Source organism: Crocuta crocuta, unplaced genomic scaffold (genome assembly GCF_008692635.1).
Source record: "Crocuta crocuta isolate KB4526 unplaced genomic scaffold, BGI_CrCroc_1.0 scaffold2112, whole genome shotgun sequence".
Classification (NCBI taxonomy): Eukaryota; Metazoa; Chordata; class Mammalia; order Carnivora; family Hyaenidae; genus Crocuta; species Crocuta crocuta.
The window spans coordinates 135,593-159,577 of NW_027527133.1; the positions used below are offsets into that span (position 1 = coordinate 135,593).

The 23,985-nt window shown below is 46.6% G+C and overlaps 1 protein-coding gene across 1 annotated transcript; it reads right to left on the bottom strand.

Moving 5' to 3' along the window:
- Positions 1 to 17,504: 17,504 nt before the first annotated feature.
- Positions 17,505 to 23,395, bottom strand: CNGA2 (cyclic nucleotide gated channel subunit alpha 2). Its single transcript, XM_077752633.1, has 6 exons — positions 23,286 to 23,395; positions 22,994 to 23,092; positions 22,178 to 22,348; positions 20,975 to 21,082; positions 19,259 to 19,365; positions 17,505 to 18,910 (listed from the first exon to the last, which is right to left on the bottom strand). The coding sequence occupies exons 1-6, from the start codon at positions 23,393 to 23,395 to the stop codon at positions 17,505 to 17,507; spliced, it is 2,001 nt and encodes a 666-aa protein (XP_077608759.1).
- Positions 23,396 to 23,985: the final 590 nt, after the last annotated feature.

Genomic DNA, 23,985 nt, shown 5'->3' on the forward strand with positions numbered 1-23,985 from the left:
CAGGCTGGAAATGATCTCTAAAGGATGATCGTCCAAACTTGTATTATGCAAAGTGTGGTCCACAGGTGAGTGCGTGCTGATGAAATGGGTACAACAATAAGAGTAGTTATTTAGGTACTGTTATAGCGATTTGGTATGGCTGCAACACAGAAGTGTGTGATTTTGTATTTTACAAAAGTGTCAATTGTGACAAAATGGACATTGGAAAACTAGTCCTTCCAACCCAGGCAGTGTGAGAAGCACTGCTCTGCATTTCTCATTTCCTACCTTGGGGTAAGTCAACAGGGTAGGGACTGTCACCTGTGTTTTCAACCCATTCCCAAAGCGACTCCCAAATCAGCTCAGAAACCAGTGGATCAATGGTGTAGAATAATGATCTACACTCCAAACACGTGCCCAAACCTCACCTTCTTGTGGCCATGTAGTCATTCCTTAAACACCTCCAGTGCAAGTGACTCTGACCTTGAAAATGTGCCTACTCAACTAAGATGAAGCTGGAGTGCTGGCTTGCAGCTGGGCCAATGTAAGACTCCACTGGGGCAGTGTTTATGGTCATAAGGTGCCTGGAACAAGTCTTGACATTGATCTGCTGCTCAGACTGAGTCCCTGTTTGGACTCCTGGCTCCTCTTCAAGATTGTGTCAGGAACCCCTGCTGTGTATGCCATCTCTGTCTACAGGGCCTAATTCTGGCTTTCTAACTGCAGTTACTGGTGCCACCATGTACTTTTCTCCCTCTCCTGACCCATGTTCCCTGCTTGCTTGCTGGAGTGTAAGAGGGCTTGATTTGTTAAGATCTACTCAACTGCTTTCATTCCCACCCCTTCAATGTCCCCCTCATCTAACTCCAGAACTACTTTTACTGTCTCCCAAACCCTCCTCTGCATCGATTGTAGCCTCCCAACTATATTTGATGACTCCCTTGACTCACTAGTAATTGAGAATATACAAATTGAAAGAATAAGATTTCACTTGGCCCCTATCAGTCTGGCAAGTATTAGAAAGTTGAAAAATGCCAGTTGTCAGCAAGGACAAGGTGAAATTGGAGCTTCCATGCCCTACTGGTAGAGTGTAAACTGCTCTACTGTTTTGGAGAGCGAACCAGAGGGGTTTAGGAACATCATTTACACCTGTACTTTATGATTGACTGAGCCCACATCTGGGTGTCTATCCCAAAATAGGCCCCATCAGGACATGTTCAAGGATAGCCGCTGTGACACTTCATGGAACTGGGGATAAGCCATCTGCCATCCCCAGGAGAATGGATAGTTTAAATGGAAAACTAAGCAGCAGTTTGAAGTAACTAGATGTATGTGCAACATGAACTGATCTCAAAATTATAGTGCTGATTTTATTTTAAAATAAGAAACAACAAGATTTATAGCACAATAACATTTATGCAAATTAAGAACACATACACAAAACAACACTATATTTTACAAGAACACATACATATTCAGAGACTAATCTGAAATGCATTAGAGTGGGTGCCCATGGAAGGGGGGAAAGATGTGATGTGCAGATCTAGAATAAAGGGAGAAAAACAAAACCTTGTACATCCTGTCTATGATTCTCATCACTAGGCCTGGAATGAAGGGTTGATTTAATTCAACTCTCTGCAACTGAGGTCTACAAATAAGTTTCAATTAATCTTTTCAAAGGAAAAAAAGGGAGAGAGGGAATAGTAGTAACTGCTTATTGCATATGAGGTTTCCTTTTGGGGTGACAAAAATGTTCTGTAATTAGGGGCGCCTGGGTGGCTCAGTTGGTTAAGCGTCCTACTTCAGCTCAGCTCATGATCTCACAGTTCGTGGGTTCGAGCTTCACATCGGGCTCTGTGCTGATGGCTAGCTCAGAGCCTGGAACCTGCTTTGAATTCTGTGTCTCCCTCTCTCTCTAACCCTCCCCTGCTCATGCTGTCTCTATCTCTCTCTCAAAAACAAATAAAATATTTTTAAAAAATGTTCTGTAATTAGAAAGGGATAATAGTTGCACAACATTGTGCATGTACTAAATGCTATTGAATCGTGCTCTTTAAAATGGTTAAAATGATGACTTTTATGTTATATAACTTTTATCTCAATACAAACAAAAAGGAAAAGAAAGGAAGAGAAGAAGGAAGAGGAGCTGGCCATTCGGGACTCCTTGGAATGCACCTGCTCTGTGGTGTTTCCTCACCACAACTCTGTCTCCTGCCCATAGGCAAGGTTCCCCACTATAGCACAAGGACCTCTTGGGCCTGGGTTGGGCCCTAAAATGGCATAGATGGGAGTGCTCTGGGCTGCCTATGCCTCCTTGGATAAGCTAATCTTGGCCCTAGGGATCTCACAGCCCCATGGTGAAGATCTAGTAGACTGGTGTACAGGAAAGAGCTCAGCACTTGACAAAGCACTATGCTGGTGCAAAAGATTGTTGGGGATATTTCTGACTAAGCCAAATTTCCCACAAGGCAATTTTCTCTCCCTTATTCCTTTCCAATATGGCAGCCAATTTCCATTTCAGAGACTGGGGACTTTAAGGGGGCAATATCACAACCATCTCCTCTTTCCCAGGTCTTGCCAAAAATGTGATCATCCTTCTTTTTTTTAAAAATAGTTTATTGTCAAGTTGGTTCCCATATAACACCCAGTGCTCATCCCCACAAGTGCCCTCCTCCATGCTGTGATCATACCTCCTGATGTCAAATTAAAACAACTGAGAGGTGTGCAGTGCAGGGAAGTGTGTTGGGGCCAGAGTTCAGAGCCCATCACTCAGACACAGGGTGACTTCTCAAGCAAAGTTTGCTTTATCCCAGAGCCCCAGGCGTACAGCATATATGTGTGCAGGTTCTGGTCCATGCATAACACTCATGCCCAGCGGTCTTAATCTTCACTCTGAATGGAGATGTCCTCAGAGCAGCCAGCTCTGGCATGGATGGGACACTTTTATGCTGCAAGACAAGATGGTGGGAGGCATCAGGACATTTCCTTTCTTTAGAGGGGCTTCTGGAAGCTCTTTCTTTGCTTGGAGTTCCATGCAGTTACCTCATTGGTATTACTGGATCTCAGGATGTTTAGGAAGGCAGATTTCCCTATGGTCTTGGTATTCAAGTTCAGCACCTTTGGTCAGGAGAGGTCAGGGCTGGAGCTGGTAATGCTAACATTCAAACACACGTGTCTTTTGTTCCATTACAAGCCAGGTCACAATGAACAGCCCATATGTACCTTCCTGTCTAAGGCATGCACTACTCTTTCCGTAGATAGACTAATCACTGCTCCCTTCCTCTCCATCTATGTTGCTGGCCAGCAGAGAAATAGCATTAAAACAAAGATCTGAATGTGTATCTCTCCTTCTTTCAAACACTGCAAATGGACAACCCAAAAAATACAAATGCTTCCACCTGGCTTTCAAGGTTCTCCATGATAAGGCTTCTCATGGCCTTTTCTGCTTTATCTATTATTTTCTCCTACACCTAACTCTAGCTAAAGCATTTTCATGTTCTTATGAACACCAGGATTTTTTCCTATCTTAGATTTTGCACATGTTGTTTCCCTTACTAGAAATGTCCTGTCTTACACTTCTGTCTTGAAAACTCCTACTCATCTTTCAATACTTTCCCCAACTCTCCTAAGCAGGGGTAGTCATTGCTTCCCCTGGGCTTTACAGCAAATATTCATTAAGCTTCTGCTATGTGCTGAGGTATCTAGTATAGATTAGGTGTAAGGCCACAAGTCTAAACGTCTAAACCAAACTGACTCCATGACAGGCTTTAAGTTTCCCCTCTAAACTAGAAGGCCCGAGTTTCAACTTCCCCAAAACTATCAGGTAGTTACACATTGCCCAAGGCAGGAGTAACCACCCTTGCAACACCCAATCAGGAAAGGCCAGCGACCACCCTCCACATTGTTAAGGGAGAGGCCTGGAGATAGAAACTATAGATAGGACCCGGTTACCTAATGTTAAAGTTAACCCATTAGTTGCCGAGTAAGACCCTAGGCTCACTCTGTGATTGGTTAAATTTAAAGGTACTCTAAATGTTGTAATTGGATCCCGCCAAAAGTCACGAATACTCTAGACAATGTGTATGGTCAAACCCGCTGTCAATGATGTTGAATGATTATGATTGGATCACTGTTCCCATGTCACAACTTCTGTAACTCCTCCATCTCAAACCCCATAGAAACCCTACTCTGCCCTTGTTCGGGGCTCTCAGCATGGATCCATTGTGTCGCTGAGGTCTGGGAGCCTGAGCTTAAGCCCTTTGCCTTTGCATACGTGACTCGGACTCCTTGGTGGTCTTGGGATTTGGGGGAGATCGCGATCTGGGCATAACACTAGGTCTTACACTCACATAACATCTAGTCTTACACTCACAGAGCTGGCAGCCTAGCAAGTGGAACAAAATGGAGGGGGTGGGGAGAGGGAGACTGAACAAACAAAGAGATAAAGACAATATGAGTGAGCAGTGTGGGCCAGAAAATAAAGAGATAAGGTGGTGTGACAAAGATTGGTTGAATGGCCACTTTAGACTGGGTGGTCAAACGTGGTGATATTTAGGCTGAAGACTGAATGTGAAGAAGGAGCCAGTACAAGTAGAGACTGAGAGACAGAGACTATAGGCAGTAGAAACAGCAAGTGGCTAACCAAACGTTCAGAGCCTCTGCCATTACTGAAACAATGAATAAACACACTGCTTTGTGGGAGGTTTCCTACTTCCCAGCTAGCCGTAGGGATGGGAGGAAAACAGCTGGTCAAAGGAAACCACCTCCCTTGAGAAGTTCTGAGGTTTGTCCCCAGAGGATTGGCCTTTATTCCCATCAAGTTGTTGTTGCTGGGCAAGAGCTCAGAGTACCCGATCTCTGGACCAACACCATCAGGAAGCACCTTGATACAGCAGGCCAAAGAGTGTAAAGCCAACAGACCTGACTCTTCTATTTACTCACTGTACATCTATAGCCAATCACTTAAACTTCTTGTGCCACAGTGATTGTATGTGCAAAATGAGCAAACTCAGATTGTTGAGTTAATAAGAGGCTTAAATGTAACCACATGTGCCTAGAGCAAAATGGGCTTTGATAAGCCAATATCACCACAATTGAATGACCATTTAGTGCAGTCCTCTGCTTAATAGAGGGACCCTGAGGCGTGATGTTACCCTAGCTTTGCTTCTGGCCCCAGTTCTTGGACTGAATTAATGTAGTGGCCTAGTTGGCCTTCAGTGTTTCCTGAGACAATGTTTGTGCAGCCACCCTACCCCTACTCCTTGGGTACTCTCTGAGTCCCCAGATTGCCAATGTTGTCCTCTGGCAGGTCTTGGTGCTATGACAGAATTGCACCTGGTAGGTGATCTATATCTCCAGGAACTCCCCTGGGCCTTGTGAGCTGTCTCTGTGAAGGGCGCAGTCCTCATTTGGCTTGGGATGTGGCTGGAGAGGACTGATAGCTTTTCCTACTCTGATGCAGAGCCTATGATCAGGTTGTACTGTTGTCCTGTGAACTTCAGGAACCCCCTCCCCCTACACTGCCTCCTTGTTGATGAGCAGCTCCAGTGGCTTCCCAAGGAAGTTTCCTTAGCTGCTCCACAGCAGGCTGGGAGCAGAGGGACAGGGCAGCAAAATAGGCAGGGGCAGAGAGTGAGGCAAGCTGGAAGTAAGGGCCAGGACATGGGCCTTGAGACTGAGACACACAGGCAGGGGAAATGAGCAGCTAAAGGTGCAGGTGATAGGCAAGGATGGCCAAACTCTATAGGAAGAGGCTATGATGGAGAGCCATCCAACCGTGGAGAGTACCCTTTGTTCCAAAAGGAAGACAAAAGGGTCATTGTACAGGAGATCTGCCTGGCGCTCAGCCCATGAACTTGCTCTGTCACAGGTGGCTCATTGCTGGGGGTACCCATCAAAAGCAATCTCCACTGATGACACACTGACTAAATATAACACATAGCTCACTAAAGCCCAGGAACCTTCACGGACCCCCTTCATCATTTTCCGGGTGGCCATCAGTAGCCCCATTTGGCATGTTAGCTCAGAGGGAGGACTCTGCCACGGCATACCTGCCTCCCATGGCTTGCTCTTGTTCTGAGTCTTTGCTGCCTGAGGGAGGGCTTAGAATGGCCGGAGGAGTGGAGTTGGGGTTTGAAGTAGGGGTCCAGGCTCTTGGCTCAGCACAAAGTCCACTGAGGCCCAATCCTCACCAGCTCTAGAGGCTGGGATGCAAGGAGGAGTGGAGGGGCAGGGCATGCAGGCCTCAGAGAAATGGGCAGGGGAGAGGCTAAGAAGGAAAGGAGGAGAAGGGACTGGAGACACAACTTGAAGGACAGAAGGGAGATGAAGAGAACTTGGTGTCAGGGAAGAGCTGTAAGAAGTAAGGGCTGGACAGTGGGACAAGGACCACGTAGAGAAGACAGAGAGAGTAGAGGGTGGGGAGGGGTAGGAAAGGAGGACGGAGACATATTGAAAGGACAGCAGATGAGGGAAAGGATTCTGAGGAGAGAGGAGGGAGGGGGGAGGAAATGGCGAAAAGGATGAGAAGTGAAAATGAAAGCAGAACAGAGCAATGGAGTGGAGGAGGGATGGGGAGGACACTTCCAGACAGGAAGTAGGAAAAGAGGAGGCGAAAGAAGGAGGAGAAGAAACGCAAAGAAAGGGAGCTATTGAGGGAGAAAGAGGAGTGGATGAAAAAGAGAATGAGGGGGCAGGAAGGGCAGTGGAAAAGCAGAGAAGAAATGGTAGAGGAAGGAAGGAGGGTGAGGGAAGAGAAAACAGCAAAGAAAGAGCCAGAGAAAGTCAACCAAAAAGGGCTTAAAGGCAGGGGAGGACCATTTCAGATGGCACTTGTGATCTGGACGAGTGGAAAGACCGGTCAAGTCTGTGAAGATTCATTTCAAAAGGGGCATGACAGTGGCCCACTGGCCAGGTCTCAGAAGACACTGCAGCATTTCCCCAACAGAGTCAAGCCAGCACATCTGCATGACCCACCGATTCTTTCCACTCCATGAGCGACATTTACGCCAGCCTCCCTTAGGTGAGCCTGCCACTCCACAGAGCTAAGCACTAAGCTCTGAGTGTTGGGTGCTGGCCTACCTAGGATTTTCCAGCTGTCATCATTATGTGGCCACGACTCACCAGTATAGGGCCCCGAGAGTCTCCCTGCCTCTCTCCCTTCTTCCTTACCTACATTACTTCCTTCCTTCCTTCTATATGTTATCCGCTCAGAGCTGGTCACAGCTTTACCTCGCCTCCAAGTTCTTCACTGCCTCAATAAGGTGGGTGGATGTCTGGACCCCATCCCAGGTCCAGATTGAAGCTCACAGTGGAAGCCAGGCAAAACCCAGGTCCTTGTGTGGCAGTGCTTCACCGTTGGCTGCTAGCTACTGCCTCCACTCCTTGTGTAGCATGGAAAAAGCTGCTTCCAGCTCAAAGTTGTGGCTTTGTAGGGCCACTAGTCCAAAGCACTAGGTATCCCCAAATGTAAGGTGGCAATTACAGATCTCGTTATAGTCACTGGCTATGAAAAATATGTTCTTAAAATAACTGGCAAATATGAGCTAATATAGGGTTTTCATGCCATTCACAAATGGTTCAAAACACAGCAAGATTTGAAAATAGACAAAAATCAAGTTCTAGCCAGCTCCAACTCAAAATGCTCAAATGTCACCAGTTAGTGCTTACTCCATCTGGCTGTTATGTTATCTCTTCACTTGGATAAACAACCCACCAGAAACCTGAGTTTTGGGCCCATGCTGACTCATTCGGGGCTTCTGTCACTTTAGGCAAAGCTCCAGGTCACTTGCTCACAGTGGCCAGTGCTTTGAATCACTCACATCATGGGATCTTTCTGAAGGTGTCCTGTAGCAGGCACAATTAGCTCTCAGCACGTTTGGACAGTCATTAGCTCACCCTACATTGTCTTTGGGCCAAGGAAAACTATTTTCTGTTCCAGAAGATCAGAACAAAAAGGGAAGAGCAAGATTGTGCCTACAAAATGAGTGGCATTCCTGGGACTCTTTTCAAGCATATTTCTTCTTTCCCAGATTGTTTCCCCACCTAATCCCTGACCCACACCTGCACAAAACTGATATATTTCCTGAAACCACTGCTATCTTATGGACATACTGGACACACACTTGTTTCCTTCAGGCTATACTTTTATCCCATAGGTATAATAGGAAACATAGACAAATCCACACATATTAAAAAAATAAATAAATACACTGGTTTCCTCATTCTTTCAAGAAACATTTTTTGGCATCTTCTCTATGACAGGCACTGAACAGGGACAAGGAGGTCAAGCCACAAGAGGTAACTTGATCAAGCAGGGCCAAGGGGATTTCTGGAGACCCCCAAATCAGGGTTACTTTGGGAAAGGCCAATTTCAACTTGAAACCTAGGGAACTGGTCCCAGCCCTTGGAAAAGAGGGGCTAAGGAGGGAAAGAGACAAGGGCCACGGCTTCTGGGCCCCACCAACCACGTGATCCTGGGCCCACATGGTCCTCTCCAAATTGTTTCATTGTTCAGAGGGAGGGCTCCAACCCAGCCTGTCTTTCCAGGCACATTGCATATCCAAATTCTCCGCAATGAAATCGACCTGCAGAGGTGACTCACAGGCAGACAGCCAGCGCAGTCACGGAGCCTTGTCTGCATTCCCAATTTGCCTTCTCGGGTTGTCGCCTTGTTAATGTTATTTACCAAGCCCAATGCCCCCAGTGTCTGTCCACAGCCCCTGCTAGAGCCCTCCAGGCATTGTCCCTGTAAGCCTGTCACATCTTGTCCATGCCTTCCTGAATTCAACAGTTCTGGGCAGCCTGTCTACAGACTTGCCTGCTCTCTCCGAGGGGGGCCAGGATCCAAGAAAGTGGCCTCCTGGCTGCAGCCCCATTAGGTCTCAGAGCAGGTCTCATGGGGAAATGTCCCACAACTGCATACCTCCTGCCTTTCCTTGGGCAAAAAAGAGAAGGGGTTGCCAAAAATGGCTCTGCAGCGTGGCACTGTGCTGTTGCCAGATGTGGTCAGAGTCCGAGTCAGTGAAAGGTGAGTGTGAACGGATGGGAGGGGATTCTATGCAGAGGGGATGGACTGACAGGGAGGGGAGGGTGTGGGGGGAAGAACTTCCTCCTGCCATGCCCTGTGTCCGTGGCTGCACTTCTCATCTCTCCCGGGGGTTTCTTCTCTCTCCATTTCTCTCACAGGGGTCTTGGGATGCCCCAGTTCCTTCGAGTCCAGGTCCTGCAAAAGGATTCCTGTGACATGTACAGTGGGCAAGCGCTTGGAAAGCGCGGTGTTAATCTCCACTCACGGCACTAGAGCGCCCCCGCCAAGCTCTCCTGCCAGAAATGGAACAGCAGCTGGACAAGTGATCATGAACCTGAGGCAGCCTGGCCAGACAGCACCTTCTAGACTCTAGGCCAGGCTGCTGCTCACCTGCACTGGCTGCCTGTTCAGCCCACCTCGCTTGGCCTCCAAAACCTGGGTTACAAAGGCTTCTCCCCACTCCAGCACTGGACGTTCCTGACAACTCTAGAGCCAGAGTTCTCCAAACAGCCAGTACAGAAGGGTCTCCAGACACATTACTAATTATACAGATAAGAAAACAGGCTGCAAATTCGTGGGCAGTGCTAGGAACTTCTGTTTACTATCATCTCACCACTGCTCCCACCCAACGCCAGCCCTGAAGCTTCTCTAACCACCCACCTTGCCCTTTTAGACTAGCAAAGAGAGTCAGGCTATGCCCCAGGGACTCAGAGCCTCAAGAGCCAGAGGATCAACCTGAAGATCTGAGGGATACCCATTCCTCCAGCTGGCCTCTGATTCCACCACTCTGGGAAGAAGTTGGAAGCATTGGGATATGGCACAAGCCCAGATTATATAACAGAGTTGGCATTTAAATAGCCTAACAACAAATTGCCCAATTTAATTTTCTTACTCAATCCAATAAAGGAGAAACAAGAGAATGTATCTAATTAAATACATTGATCCATAGAAACTGGCAACTCTGAAGTCTGCCTGGAAGTGAGCAGTTCCACAAACTTGAGTGATGCAAGGGTATGAGTTAAGACAAACTCATCCCTTCTCTTCCTCAGAAGCACTTCAAAAGGTCCTGAAAAACTCTTTCTTTAAAATAAGTGGAAAGTTGGCCCAAAAGGGAAAGAAACTCATTCAAGTTCATCCAGTGAGGCCAAGTTAATTCCAGAGTCTGTGGAACTCAAGAGAGCATTGGGTTCATGTTCCACTCCAGCTACAGACCAGAGCCCTTGGCCTTGGTCTTCAGCTTATTTGCCCAATTGGATCCTTGGACTTGGCACACCATCCTGCTTGCCTAGACAGCTTCTCTACATCCTTCAAGACCCTGGCAAACATCAGGTTTTCAGGGACAAATCTGTATATGGATAGAAAATTAGCAGCTTGTTCTGAATCCCTTAGAGCACTGCCTTGTTTGAGTCCTATAAGTACAAGTAGGTTAAAGGTTCTGGTAAAGAGCAGAGCATCACCAAGCCTGGGGGAGCCAAGAAAGAATGGTTTGATTGGAAATAAAATAATGTCTTCTTTCACAACTCTCCCAGTTGTGCGATGACCCAGGATTCCAAGGGTAGAAATTTCCAAGTCTCTAGTAAATAAGGGTGGAACAACCTATCTTACATTCCTGGGCTCCCAGGCCAGTACCCCTATCAGATCTTATACAGGCATGGCCCTGGTCCCAGGCACAGCACAGAGCCCCTTTGGACCTGTGCTTACCAAGCCTTTTAGCTACAGATGCATCTTCATCATCCTCCCAAATGGAGCCAGCTGTTGCTGGCTTGGTGTTAGGTCTTCAATCAGGGCTGGACTGTCCTTCCAGGGAGATGTCTGCCTTGGATAAAAGCAAAATCACTTAGTAGTAGGCATCTCAGTCCATGCCAGGGGGAAGGTGACCTGCAACAGAACCCATAGTCAATATGGCAAGCCATTCTTCCTTCTGGAACCAGATCACATCCCATGCCTGCCTACCCTAGCTCCCTGTTCAGCTTGAGGAGCTCTGCCTTCAGTGGGGCCATCACCCATACTTGTAGCCCCAAGTAGCTTTGGTTATGGGGAGGGCACTGTGAATCCCACACAGATCTCTCCGCAAGAAGGAAGGAGAAAAAAAGACACAAACACAAATGAGCAGTGTGAACAGGGATGATACACCTGCTTGTAAGGCATCAAAAGAAGTTTCAGGGAGATGTAGCTTTCTGGCTGACTTTGAAAGATGAGGATGTTGCAGACAGAAATTTGAGGGAAGAAGTAGGTATAAGCTGAGTTCCCTGTGGGACAACTGTAGGTGGGTTATAGAATACCAGAGAGTCTTGTGTGGCCACAGCATACCTAGAGCATATGAGGATAGGAAGAGAGAAAGATGAAGCTGCGAAGATGTGGTCTAATCAGTCCATCAGAGAGACAGGAGGGAGGCAGCCCTTCAAGGAGTTCCCAGCATTCAGCATTTAACAAGCACTGTAACTTGCTAGTGTCTGCTCTCAATGCTGGCAATACAATGGGGGAAGAGCAATCATGTCTGCTTCAGGGTGTCAACAGTGAAATGGCGGAACCAGTCAATAAACAAGAAAACAAATAAGGAAGATGATTACAGAGTAATAAATACTTTAAAGAAAGTCAAACAGGCCAATAAGACTGAATGTGACACAGGAGGTGGAAGCTGTTTTTATGTGGATCTCTGTGATGGCACCTTCAGAGGCCTAAAGACAAACAGTCTAGAGGAAGGGGGATCAAGTCAGATGGACAATAAATGTGATGCCACAAGAAAAAACTTGGTAGGCATGTGCGAAGAATTAAAAGAAGACTAGAAGGCCTGGGGCAGAGAGAAGCAGGAGGAGAGAAATAGCAGGAAAGGTCAGAGATATGGCCTGGGACTATAACAGATGGGGCCTGGAGACCACAGCCATGAGTTTGGATTCTATTATAGGAATAATGGTAAAGCACTTGGAGGTTTTAAGCAGGTAAGTGGAGAGGATTTTAGGGAGACAAGGTAGAAGCAAAGACGCTAGTCTGAAGGCAACTGCAGGCATCTAGAAGAGAAGTTACGGTGGTCTGGACCAGAGTGGGACCAGTGAAGGTGGGAGAGGTGTGTGAATTCTGACTTTACATTGAAAGTTAGGCAGAGACTATTTCCTGGCTGGTTGGATATAGTGGATGAAGGAAAGGGGTAAGTCCAGGATGGCTTAAAGTGTTTTGGCCTGAGCAACTGGAAGAGCGGACAAACCATTACTGACATGAGGAGGATTGGAGGGGGCTGGTGTGGGAAAAAAACAATCAAAAGGTAAGTTATGATGGTGTTGATTTTGAAATGTCTTAGTGGTATCAGGTAGGCATTTGGATATTCACCATTATCTGGTCACTACCTTCATATGCCATTGGAATAGTTATTCATATAATCATTTTTTTTAAATCAACCTTAAATCAGCTCACTTTTTTCTTTAGCTCCATGCCCNCATCCAAGTTGGTTAGCATATAGTGCAACAATGATTTCAGGAGTAGATTCCAGTGAGTCATCCCCTATGTATAACACCCAGTGCTCATCCCAACAGGTGCCCTCCTTAATGCACCTTACCCATTTAGCCCATCCCCCCACCCATCATCCCTCCAGCATCCCTCAGTTTATTCTGTATATTTAAGAGTCTCTTATGTTTTGTCCCACTCCATGTTCTTATATTATTTTTGCTTCCCTTCACTTATGTTCATCTGTTTTGTATCTTAAATTCCTCATAAGAGTGAAGTCATGTATTTGTCTTTCTCTGACTAACTAATTTCACTAAGTATAATACCCTCTAGGTCCATCCACGTTGTTGCAAATGGCAAGATTTCATTCTTTTTGATTGCCAACTAAAATTCCATTGTGTGTGTGTGTGTGTGTGTGTGTATAACATCTTCTTTATCCATTCATCTGTTGATGGGAATTTGAGCTCTTTCCATACTTTCTTTATTGTTGATATTGCTGCTATAAACATTGAGGTGCAATAACATCAAGGGTTTTGCAGACTACTAGTGTTTTTTGTTCAATACACGTTAAAATTAATAATTACAAACATAGTTTCCAGATTCCCTTGAAGTTCAACCCTGACATTTCTTCCATAACCAACCCTCAGCAGAGTCTGGCACCATTGGTTTTGACACCCAGGAGCCTCTGAGGGCATTCGAAGGGACTGCCCTTCAGAGTGGGGCATTCAGAGAGGAAGACTTGGTCTTACAGCTCAGTGAGGCCCTAAGGGCAGACACCTAACTGCCTCAGTGAGCCCTGCTCTGCCCTCTGCTTGATGGGGTTTTTCAAGGAGCAGAGCCCACCACCATTTTCTTAGGTCCATGCGCCCTCTGGTGGCTGGGTTTTCTCGCTCTGTACACTGGGGGCTCCTGAGCTCTTGTTTCCAGGCTACTCAGTAGGGGACCCTCCAACTTGGACTCCTTTCAAAGAAAGAGGAAGAGGTCAGATTAGCTTTAGACTCAAGTCTAATGGACAGATAGGTGCTGCTGAGGCTGAGACTCAGGCTGGGCTGAGGTCGAAGCAGCAATCTGCAAGCCAGGCTGAAAACACCAAAGGTCAGACCAAAAGGGGAAGGAAAGTGGTGGGTGAGAGCAGGGGCTTTGTTTTCTACAGAAGGTCACCAATGCAAAGAAAAGCACATTGATGGATATATACAAATAGGGCAATTTACCTTAAGTGGGTATTTTCAGAGGAAAATAAAAAAACACTCCAATTTAAATATTTTAAAATTAAGAGCAGAGAACATCAGACTGTGCTGAGTAAATACAACACATAATGGAAAATGTACTTCAGTTCTTATATTACAGCCAGTTATGGGAGAGAAGCGGGGGCGGTGGCCAGAAACAGGCAGGAGAGAGTCATGCTTTTGCAGAAAGCAACTGAGGAGGGGACTGGGAGGGGGCACAGAGACAGACACTGTCTGCCTAGGCTGACATCCAGATGCTCACACAGGCGTGTGTTTGCACACACGCATACACCCCAAGCTGCATGGATATTCTTTCTGTCACTTTTTCATCTTTTTCTCAATGAACAAACTGTATTTAGATGAGAAAAGACCAATTGCTAAACAGAACCTCACAGTCCAGTATGCAGGCTGTGGTAAGCCTGTGAACTGAGTGTCAGAGGAAGAAAAGGCAGAAAAGAGTGATCCAGGTAAAGGGAAGAGCATGAGAAGAGTCCTAGAAGCCGAAGAGAACATAGATATTAAAGGAACCACAAAAGGTCATGGGTGATTTGACTCAACGATGTCTGGGTAGAGGGTGGGGAGCAGAGCCCTGAATCCTGCATCTCAACCCAGTGGGTTCCCCACATGACCCACGAGTCAGCTGCTTTGCACTGGGGAAAACCAGATCCAAGTTTCAATGTCCGCCAGGTTGATGTGGCCTGGAAATCAGGCACCCATGGGGGCTAGACAGAAGGTGAGCCACATTCCAGGGAGAAAGACTATGGATTTCTTGCTATAACCAATGAAATATTTTTCAATGTAATCTTCCCCTTTCTTCTGGGCCCAGTGCCATTCTAGGGCAAAAAAAAACAATACCTACTCTGGGTTCCAGATGTAGGGAAACTTAGCTCCTTCATGTAGCCTTAGCTATGAGCATCTGAGCAAGCAACTGGTTGGCTCCCCAAGGACTCCATCTCCTGGGGGCTCAGCCTCTCTTGAAGTGAAGAGACTTAGAGTTTTTCTTCCAGCCCAGCACCCAAAGGGAAAGCATACAGAGAATGCTGTTCCATTATGAATGCTGCCTCCCTACTCCTGCCACTCTCAGGTACCAGGTCTAAGCATGGGTAAGATTACAGATCCCTGCAATTGAATCTGCCCCTTGTTAAGATGTGTTACCATAAGGTAGGGAAGAGGCCAAGAAATTACATTAACTGTAAAATAAGTCTGGCTAGAAGAATGAATTCCAATGAAAATCAGTGGTGACACCTACCTCCAGGCAAACTGGACTGTATCAAAATTAAACACTTCTGTGTATCAAAATGTATAATCAACAGTGAAAAAGCAATCTATGGAATGGGGGAGAGGAATTGCAGATCATATATTTGATATCAGTTAACATCAAGAATATATAAAGAACTTCTACAACTCAACATGAAAAAAACAAATGACATGATTGAAAATTTTGCAAAAGACTAAATATACATTTTTCCAAAAAAGATAAATAAATGAACAACAAGCACATGAAGAGATGCTCAACATCACTATTTACCAGGGAAATGAATATAACGACTACAATGAGATACTACCCCATACCAATTAGGATGGCTACTGTAAAAACAAACAAACAAACAAACAGGAAACAAGTATTGATGAGGATGCAAAGAAGTTAGAATCCTTATGTACTGTTAGTGGGAATGTAAAATGGTACAATTTCTATGGGAGACAAGATGATGGGCCTTCAAAAAAATTAAAAAATAGAATTACCATATGATGCAGCAATTCCACTTCTGGTTATAGTCTCAAAAGAAATGAAAGCAAGAACTTGAGCAGATATTTGTGTACTCATGTGCATAGCAGCATTATTCACAGTAGCCAAAAGATGGAAACAACCAAGTGTCCATTGATGGATGAATGGAAAAACAAAATTTGCTCCATCCATACAATGGAGTATTATTCAGCCTTAAAAAGGAAGGAAATTCTGACACATGCTACAACATAATGAACTTTAAGGACATTATGCTAAGTGAAATAAGCCTGTCACAAAAGGATAGATACCATATAATTCCACTTGTATGAGGTATCTAAAGTAATCAAGTAATAGAAACAGAAATTAAAATGATGGTTGTCAAGGTTTAGCAGGGAGAGACAATGGGAAGTTTTGTTTAATGGGGAGAGAGTTTCAGTTTGGGAAGATGAAAAATTCTGGAAATTTGTTTCACAACAATGTGAATGTACCTAACACTATAAAACTGTACACTTAAAAACAGTTAAAATGGTAAATCTGATGTGTCTTGTACCATGGTTAATAGATAGATAGAGAAATAGAGACATAGAGAGATAGATGATAAATAAGCAGAAAGAGAGATAGGTAGATAGATGATAAAGATAAGTGGTGTGCACAAAGTCATCTATCTAGTCTGCACCTAAAACTTCTTGCCCACTAATTAGCACTTGTCCTTTGGATTCCCGGTCATCAAGTGGTACTCACTCAAATATCTGCTTCTCCAGAAAATTGTCCATGAATCCCCAGGTGTAGCTAGTGTTTCTGTCAAGACTTGGCTACCGGCAAATGGAAACAAGAGTTTCAGTGTATTCACTTACTGCCCCAGTAATTAAACATTTTCTGAAAGACTGCTCTGGGCCAGGCATGTCCCCAAAGCTGAAGACAGAGCAGTGAAGGAGAGTGTCTTGGCCCTGCCCTCAAAGATCCCACAGTCTGGATGGGAAACCAGTTCTGGCAAAACCAACCATAAGAACAAAGCAAAGAACCAAGACATAGACTAGCAAGTGCTGTGGGAGCTTAGAGAGGGTATGATTGACTGTATATGTGGGAACCTTCTCTGGGAAGGTGGTGTCTGAGCTGAGTCCTGAAGGACCAGTGGGGCTTAGGCAGACAGCAGAGAGTGTTCCAGGCAGAGTGAGTCCTGGATAAGAAGAATAAAGAGCGGAGAAATGGAAGGAATGTGAATAGCAGAGTTGAGCAATAACCACAACTAGTTCAAATGAATTTACTAACTTGTAAGTGCTTCTACTGAAGATATGAATTTGAAGAGCTTCCCACACACTGCCAGCCTCAGGGCCTCTTCAGTAATTCTCTGTATAGAGGGGTGATGGCCAGAGCTCCCACTCACCTCCTTCCCCAGGTGGCATTTCCTTGCTCCTCACTCCCTGCCTTGGAATGGACCAGAAAACAAGATAATAATCATCTCCCTGGTCCAGAGAAGACTTGCAGAGAACTTGCTCCTGGCAGGCAACATTCAAATGGATGAAAAGACCAGAACTTGGAGTGCCTGATGAAAAGGCACCCCTAAGAGAGCACTTTTCTACCTGCTCCCCTCTTTTCCCTGCCTTGGGATACACTGGATGGATACCTGTGCTAACTGTCTGTAGCCATTTATTGAACTACATACATGTGCAGGGAAATGGGTATATTCAGAACACATATTTAAAAATCAAGGGCCAGAACCAAGTGGGAAGTGGCTATGTGCAAAGGACCCCGGAGAGAGGACAGTTCCACATTAGGGTGCACACTGTCCTGCAGATGGGCTTCTTCAGAGCAGATCGTTGCCCAGGCTCCCAGCCCCAAGACAGACCCCTTGAAGATAGTTCAGATACTCCTCTCTTCCCTCCTCAGATTTGGACAGGCTAAGGCTCCTGGAAGCTGAGCCAACATGGTCTGTATTGTGCATAAGCTGCACTTGGAAGAGGGCTCCTAGATGGTTGAGCCAAAAACCTAGACAGAGAAGCTTTGGGGAGAATTCAAGAGGGTGATGCATAGAAATATGGTCACCTACACAGCTCTTCTAGTTCTTGGGGTCAAGGCCAGGGCTGGTAAAGCAGCTGGGCCCAAGCCCTTATGGCTTATCAGCAACAACTAGCTCAGGGCTATTCATCCCATCTGACAGGTAATCATCTTCATTGTTCTGTTTCATCTTGGTTTCCAGAACAGTAATACGCTGTTTAAGCTTTTGCTGGGCTCCCGTGTACTCGGCCAGCAGGCGGCCAAAGCGAGTGTACAAGGTCTCCATGTTGGTCTCCAGCTGTTCTAGCTTCTCCTGCACATCTACCTCCATGCTGGCTGCCACCTCATTCTCATCCAGTAGCCCCTCCTTCATCAAGATCTCCCGGCCCCTCTCCTCCAAGACCTTCTTGGCATCAGGGTACTCAGTCACAGCTTCCATAAGATCATCCTTGGATAAGCAAAAGAGATCTGAGTAACCAAGGCTACGGATATTGGCTGTGCGTCGATTGCCCATTTTGCTGCCCTTAATGTTAAGGATACTGATCTCTCCAAAGCAACTCCCAGCTGAGAGCAAGGCATATTGAGTAACACCATCATCAGCCACTACTGCCAACTTGCCCTCCTTGATTATGTACATCTCCTTGCCAATATCACCCTTTCGGCAAATGTAATCTCCAGGGCTGAAGACCTGAGGACGGAGCTTCAATACCAGCTCTACCAGCAGGCCAGCTTCACAATCCTGGAAGATGCGCACTTTTTTGAGGGTGGACAGATGGACATTGATGGCTATCTCAGCCCTCAGCTTGGCTGGCAAGTTCTTAAGAACTTCCCGCTCATCCACGCTCTTCTTATTAGTCCATAGGTAGTCAAACCACTTAATGACCTTGGCTTCCATCTCCTTACTAACCTTTCGGAACTGCATATAATGTTTGACAGCATCAATCTTGGCCTGGAATTCAGCCCGAGTGGCATTCATGTTGGAGATCATAGAGCCCACATTTCCCACAATGGTGGCAAAGATGAGGACACCAATCAGGAAGTCAAAAATGACAAATAAGTACTCCTCATCCTTTACAGGAGGTGGTGTCTCCCCAATGGTGGTGAGTGTCAGTGTAGACCAGTAAAGGCAGTAAATGTATTCCCTAGCCAGGTAGCCATACTCAGGGTCAGTGATATTAGGATAAACCCAGGTGTCAACCCCAAAGCCAATGGACTTGGAGATGGCATAGTAGATGCACGCATTCCAGTGGATAATGACCAAGATGTAGAGGACCAAGTTGCTGATTCGGAAGATGTTGGGGTAGCCGGTGCGTGTCTCAGTGCGGTCAAAGAATTCAAACATGCGGGCAAAGTGTAGCAAGCGGTTAAAGCGCAGCTCAGGGCTGTGGATGCCCACAGCAAAATAGATCAGGTCCGTGGGAATGATAGAAGCTACATCCAGCTTGAACTGCAGGGTATGGATATAGTTGTCCCGCAACTTCTTTGGATCTTTGACCAGCAGCCCCTGCTCCAGAAAACCTAGTAGAGATGCAAATCAGTATGTCAGCTCTGCCCTCAAGCCTGTCCCTCCTAATTGGCTAATGCATAGCAAGGGACAAACTAGACATTCAACCCTCCTTCTCAAGGAGAGATATAGGAAACTCACATAGCAGAGCTGGCCTGAAGGATCCTAAGAGATGATCCCCAGGTCTAAACCTCACTAAGCACATGGGGACTGTGAGGTTCAAAGAGAAGCAGACACCAACTGAAGTCCCAGCCAGGCATTCGAGTCTAACACTGTGTCAAGAGAGCTTCCTGAAAATGTGGACTCAGGATTTTGGACCTATGGGTCATCCTCCTGCCTATGCATCCCAGTTGCTCAGTTACCTGTGCGCAATCGGATGAAGAGGTCCGCAATGTACACCACATCTGAGAAGTAGTCCAGCACCAGCCACACTAGGTAATAGCTTTTCTGTAGGTCACTGAAGCAAGCTCTGTAGGAAGATATGACTGGGCTTCACCCTCAAAGCCAGACAACAATCCCTGGAGACCTCAAACTGAGTGCTTACTGAGTGCAGGTCTTGGGATGGCTACCAGGACACTGATGAGTCACAGTCGGTCTGGTGTCATTCAGAAACTTATTGATAAGCAACTTTTACTTCAACTCTTATTATTACATAGACATCCCTAAATAGACATCCACCCTGATCATCACCTGTCTATCTCATTCACTCAACTGTGAATCCCAAGAAGACAGAGGCCACCTCTTAGTCATTACTGCATGCCCCATGCTGTAGCCCAGAGCACCAGGATTTGACAGGTATGAGTTAAATGAAAAATGAGTCATTGGAAGTATGAATTATAATACACAGCTATTGAGAGTCCAAATACAGAGCACTGTCCAATCCATATGAGAGAGAAGATAGTAGCTGGGATAAGCCTAAAGTCAGTGGGATTGAAGAGAGGTTGGAGGCTGCAGGAGAGTTTTAGAAGGAATTAACAAGACTTGGTGACTGAATGGGTAGGGGCCCAGAATACGGACAGAATAGGAGATAGAACCCAGGATGATGACCCAGTAAGTGTAATAGTCAAAGGGAAAAGCAGTTAATTCTGACTAGTTAGTTACATTTCAGGTAAAACCCCAGCCTCCTCCTCTGGTGCACAAAGCCTACAGAATAGTCCTATGCCTGTCTGATGTTCACTTGGAGTCCTCCAGCAACACCAGGCCATCCCGAGACAAGGTCTTGGCATTTGTTCCTCCTCCCCAGAAAGTTTCTTTCACTAGCTTCTAGTCTCTTGGGAATTTGTTTTGTTCATATTTACTTCCAGTGTCTCCCACTAGCCTGAGAGCTCCAAGACAGTAGTGACTCAATGGGTGTTCGGTCAAATCCTTGCTGAATGAATAACTGTAGTGGGGAATGGGGCGGAATGGGAAAGCTACCTGTAGAAAGTGACTTTGGAACTGGAATTGCAAAGAATCTCCACAGGCTAAACATGGGAAAAGGAAATTTTCTCTTGAGGAAAGAAAGTGTTATTATCCAAGAGTAGAGAATGCTAGGGCTGGGGTTTGTCCAGAAGGGAGAGCTAGTGAGATCAGGTCCAGAGAGCCTTGAAGCCCACAATGAGGGTTTGAACTTCATCCTCTGAGCCATGAGGGCCATTGAAGTGTTTGTGAGGAGGGACTGACAATGAAATCCAAGTTTCTACCAAGCACACTAATTGCAAGTGTGAAGGATGCATTAGATAGGACAAGGGTGCCTGCAAGAAATGGGTGCACGGCTGCTGTACTTGTCCCGGGGAGAAAGGAGGGTGGCCTTACCCAGGACAGTGTTGGTGTGGATGAAGAAGTAGGAACAGATTATGGATACCAGGAAAAGAATAGAGATGAAGGTTTAGTAGCATATTAAACTGGAAGACGGGAGAGGGAGAGGGCATTAAGGGTTAATAGGGCAGAGAGAGGTGCCATTGGCAAGCAGGAAATCCAGAAAGAAGGCTGGGCTAGAATGGGCTTTGTGTACACAGCTGGGACTGGTGTGCTCTGAAACCCAAGGCCTGTGCACTGGGCTGCTTTGTCCACCCCCTCCCAACTCCCTCCCTGCTCACCTGGCCACCAGCAGGCACCAGTTGTAGAGGACAGGCATAGCAATGACAAATAGCCAGCGGTAGTACCAGTCCCCAGCTGGGTCCAAGACAAATAGTTCAAATTTCTTCCTGAGGAGACAGAGAGAGGCCAGGCTTGGGGTCTAGGTCCCCAGTGTGGCAGCACCCCAGCTCCCAGAAGCCAAATGTCCCTTAAAAAGTAATGCTTATGAGGATGTGCAGGGTAAGGACTGAGTTGGCTCAGGGCCTCATTTTCAGGAAGCCACAACTTGGTACTGGACATCTGAGTAGAGGTCACATGGCTAAGAGTCACTCTTCTTCCTATTTTAATCCCATATAGGCCCATTGGCTCCTATGCCTTATGAAGACCCTTTGCTCAGAGGGCGTGGCAAGGGGTAGTGTTTTTATTGAGGTTGGCCTCAGGGCCTAGGGAGGGACTTCCACAAGATGGTAATGAGGGCTCAGGGATCCCTCCTGGGAAGAATGAGGAACTCCAAGCAAGTGAGTGCCACATGCTTCCTTCCCACCCTACTCTCTCCCTGTTTGGTCCCTGGCCTCTAGCTCCCAAATCACTTTCCCAGAAGCTATATCCTGTCTTGGCAAAAGTTCCTTTCCTCCACTGGCCAGAATTGTGGAATGTCAGCTTGACCAGACATCTCCAGTTGCCTACTCGTTCCTCAAAGAATAGATCCTCTGGCTCCATCTCTCTGCCTTTCCTGCTCCCTCCTGCACAGTTGTTCCCAGGCCTTCCTCAGACAGCCCCCCAATATGGCCTCTTCAAAGACCCACCTCTGTACCCACATTGGCACTGGTGTAGGCATTATTTCAGCATCAGTCCCCAGTTGCACCCTTCTCTGCATTTACTGACTGCTGAAACTGAGATGGGCTGGTACACATTTAGGTGCCCTTGCTATTTGCTTCATGAGCAGCAAAAGGACATCTGCCAAGGGGCAGCTAAGAGAAGGAAAGCCACCAGGGGCTCCCATGGCTATTGACCACTGGGAGTTGGAAAGTTTGTGAACAAGGACAATGGAAATGTACTAGCGTTAAAACAATACCAGGTCTCCTCTGCCAACTCCTTTCCCTGTCATGTCAGGGTTTGGTATAGATTCCAGTCTGCCCTTGGTGGTGGCATAAGAAATGCCACCAAGTCCTACAACTGCATGCTTGGGAGCCCCTCCAGTCCCCAAAGCTGGAAAACTATACTTGGTGCCCTTGCTTTCGCCATCCTTGTTGCCTTTGCCATCATCTTGCTGTGTTGTCACGGTCTGGAGCTCAGGCCCACGGAAACGCTCCAGGAATGAGTCAGGTCGAGGTTCCTCCTCACGGAAATTCTTGTTGGCCCAGTCTCTGATGACCCCCACCAAGCGGACAATCCTAGAGATAACAGGGAGCATGAGCCAAAGAGGAGAATCATGCTGTTCAGAAAGGACCCGCATCCAAGAGCTCACTATCTGGTGAGGGAGATGGAGAGAAGACCCTGGAAATAGGCCAGTCAATGATGTCCTCCATGCTAAGAGTTGGGATGGGGGCATCACTGAGGTCATGGAGCTGGAGTTCAGGTACGTCTCCAAATGCAGCCTAAGGGATAAGGGGTAGCTCTGGGAAGACTTCTTGTAGGAGGTGCCATGTCAGTTGATTATGAAGAACAAATAGGTGGTCTCCAGGGCAAGATCAAGGTTGTGCTACTGGAAGACAGGCCAGGAGGGAGATTGGCCTAAGCTCCCTGATTTCCCTATGGAGCCTTATGACTCTGGTCTGCAGATCTCGAGGCCCTCTACTTAGACCCTTTGGCTGAAAAGGAGCCCTCCCCCTTCCCTCAGTGCTGAGACAGGCAATTCTAAAGGGAATCTGCCACTGACCACTTCCAGCTTGCTCACAGGAGACTCCTCAGAAGAAAACTGCTTCCCAGGGATCTTGGCAGAAAGGCTCAGTGGGAGGGAGACAAGAAGACTCATGGTAGCCAGTCTGATAGGCCCCATGGGCAGGAGCAGGTGGCAGGAGGGCAGTGGTGGAACCCACCTGTGGAAGCCACCCCTCCCCCGCTGGGGGGCACCNCCACCCACCCCCGCCAGCCTCTGCAGTTCTGAGGAGGTGTCATCGTCGGCTGCAGATTGTGGCCTATAGAGGAAGGAGCAGAGTTGACCAGGGTTTCTCTGGGCATACCTTGTCTCCTATCTGTACTTTTATCTCCTGGAAGGTTCTTAGAATCCCATGATCCCTTTATAGGGTATCCTTAAGCCAAAGATTGTTTGCTCTGTGACAGTGAAGCCTCCAGGCCATCTCTGAAATGATCCAGCCCCAAAAGATTCACCTGCTGCTTGTCCTGTGGTCATCTTTGCCATTGGCCTTGATGGCGGGAGGTGCGTGGTGGTTGTGGTTATTGGCTGGGGAACTCTTCACACCATTGGATTTTTCTGTCATTCTCTATGTACGACTGGTATCCTCACCTGCTAGGAAGATGGCCAAGAGGAAGCTCACAATCTTAGATATCATATAAAGTAGAAGAGTTGCAGGTGAGTAGTGAGAACAGAATGAGCGCTCACCTGGCAAACCTCAGCATTCCTAGGTACTGCTATGGCAATGCCACACAGGGGGATCCAGCAGTGCCTAAGTACCAGGTGCNGTTATGTCCCCACTATGCCAGGTAATTTAAAAGGCAATAGGAGTAAATTGAAAAATGTGTTTATTTTTCTTTTACTGCAGTGATTTTTTTTGACAAATGGACTATCAATGCTAAAATGAAACAAAACAGGGGCGCCTGAGTAGTTCAGTCAGTTAAGCCTCCAACTCTTGATTTGGGCTCAAATCATGATGTCAGTTTGTGAGATCAAGCCCCGAGTCTGGCTCAGTGCTGACAGCTTGGAGCTTGTTTGGGTTTCTCTCTCCTTCTCTCTCTCTCTCTCTCTCTGCTCCTCCCCTGCACATGCTTTCTCTCTCTCAAAATAAAATAAAATAAAATAAAATAAAATAAAATAAAATAATAAGATAAACAAAAAAGATAAAACCTCTCT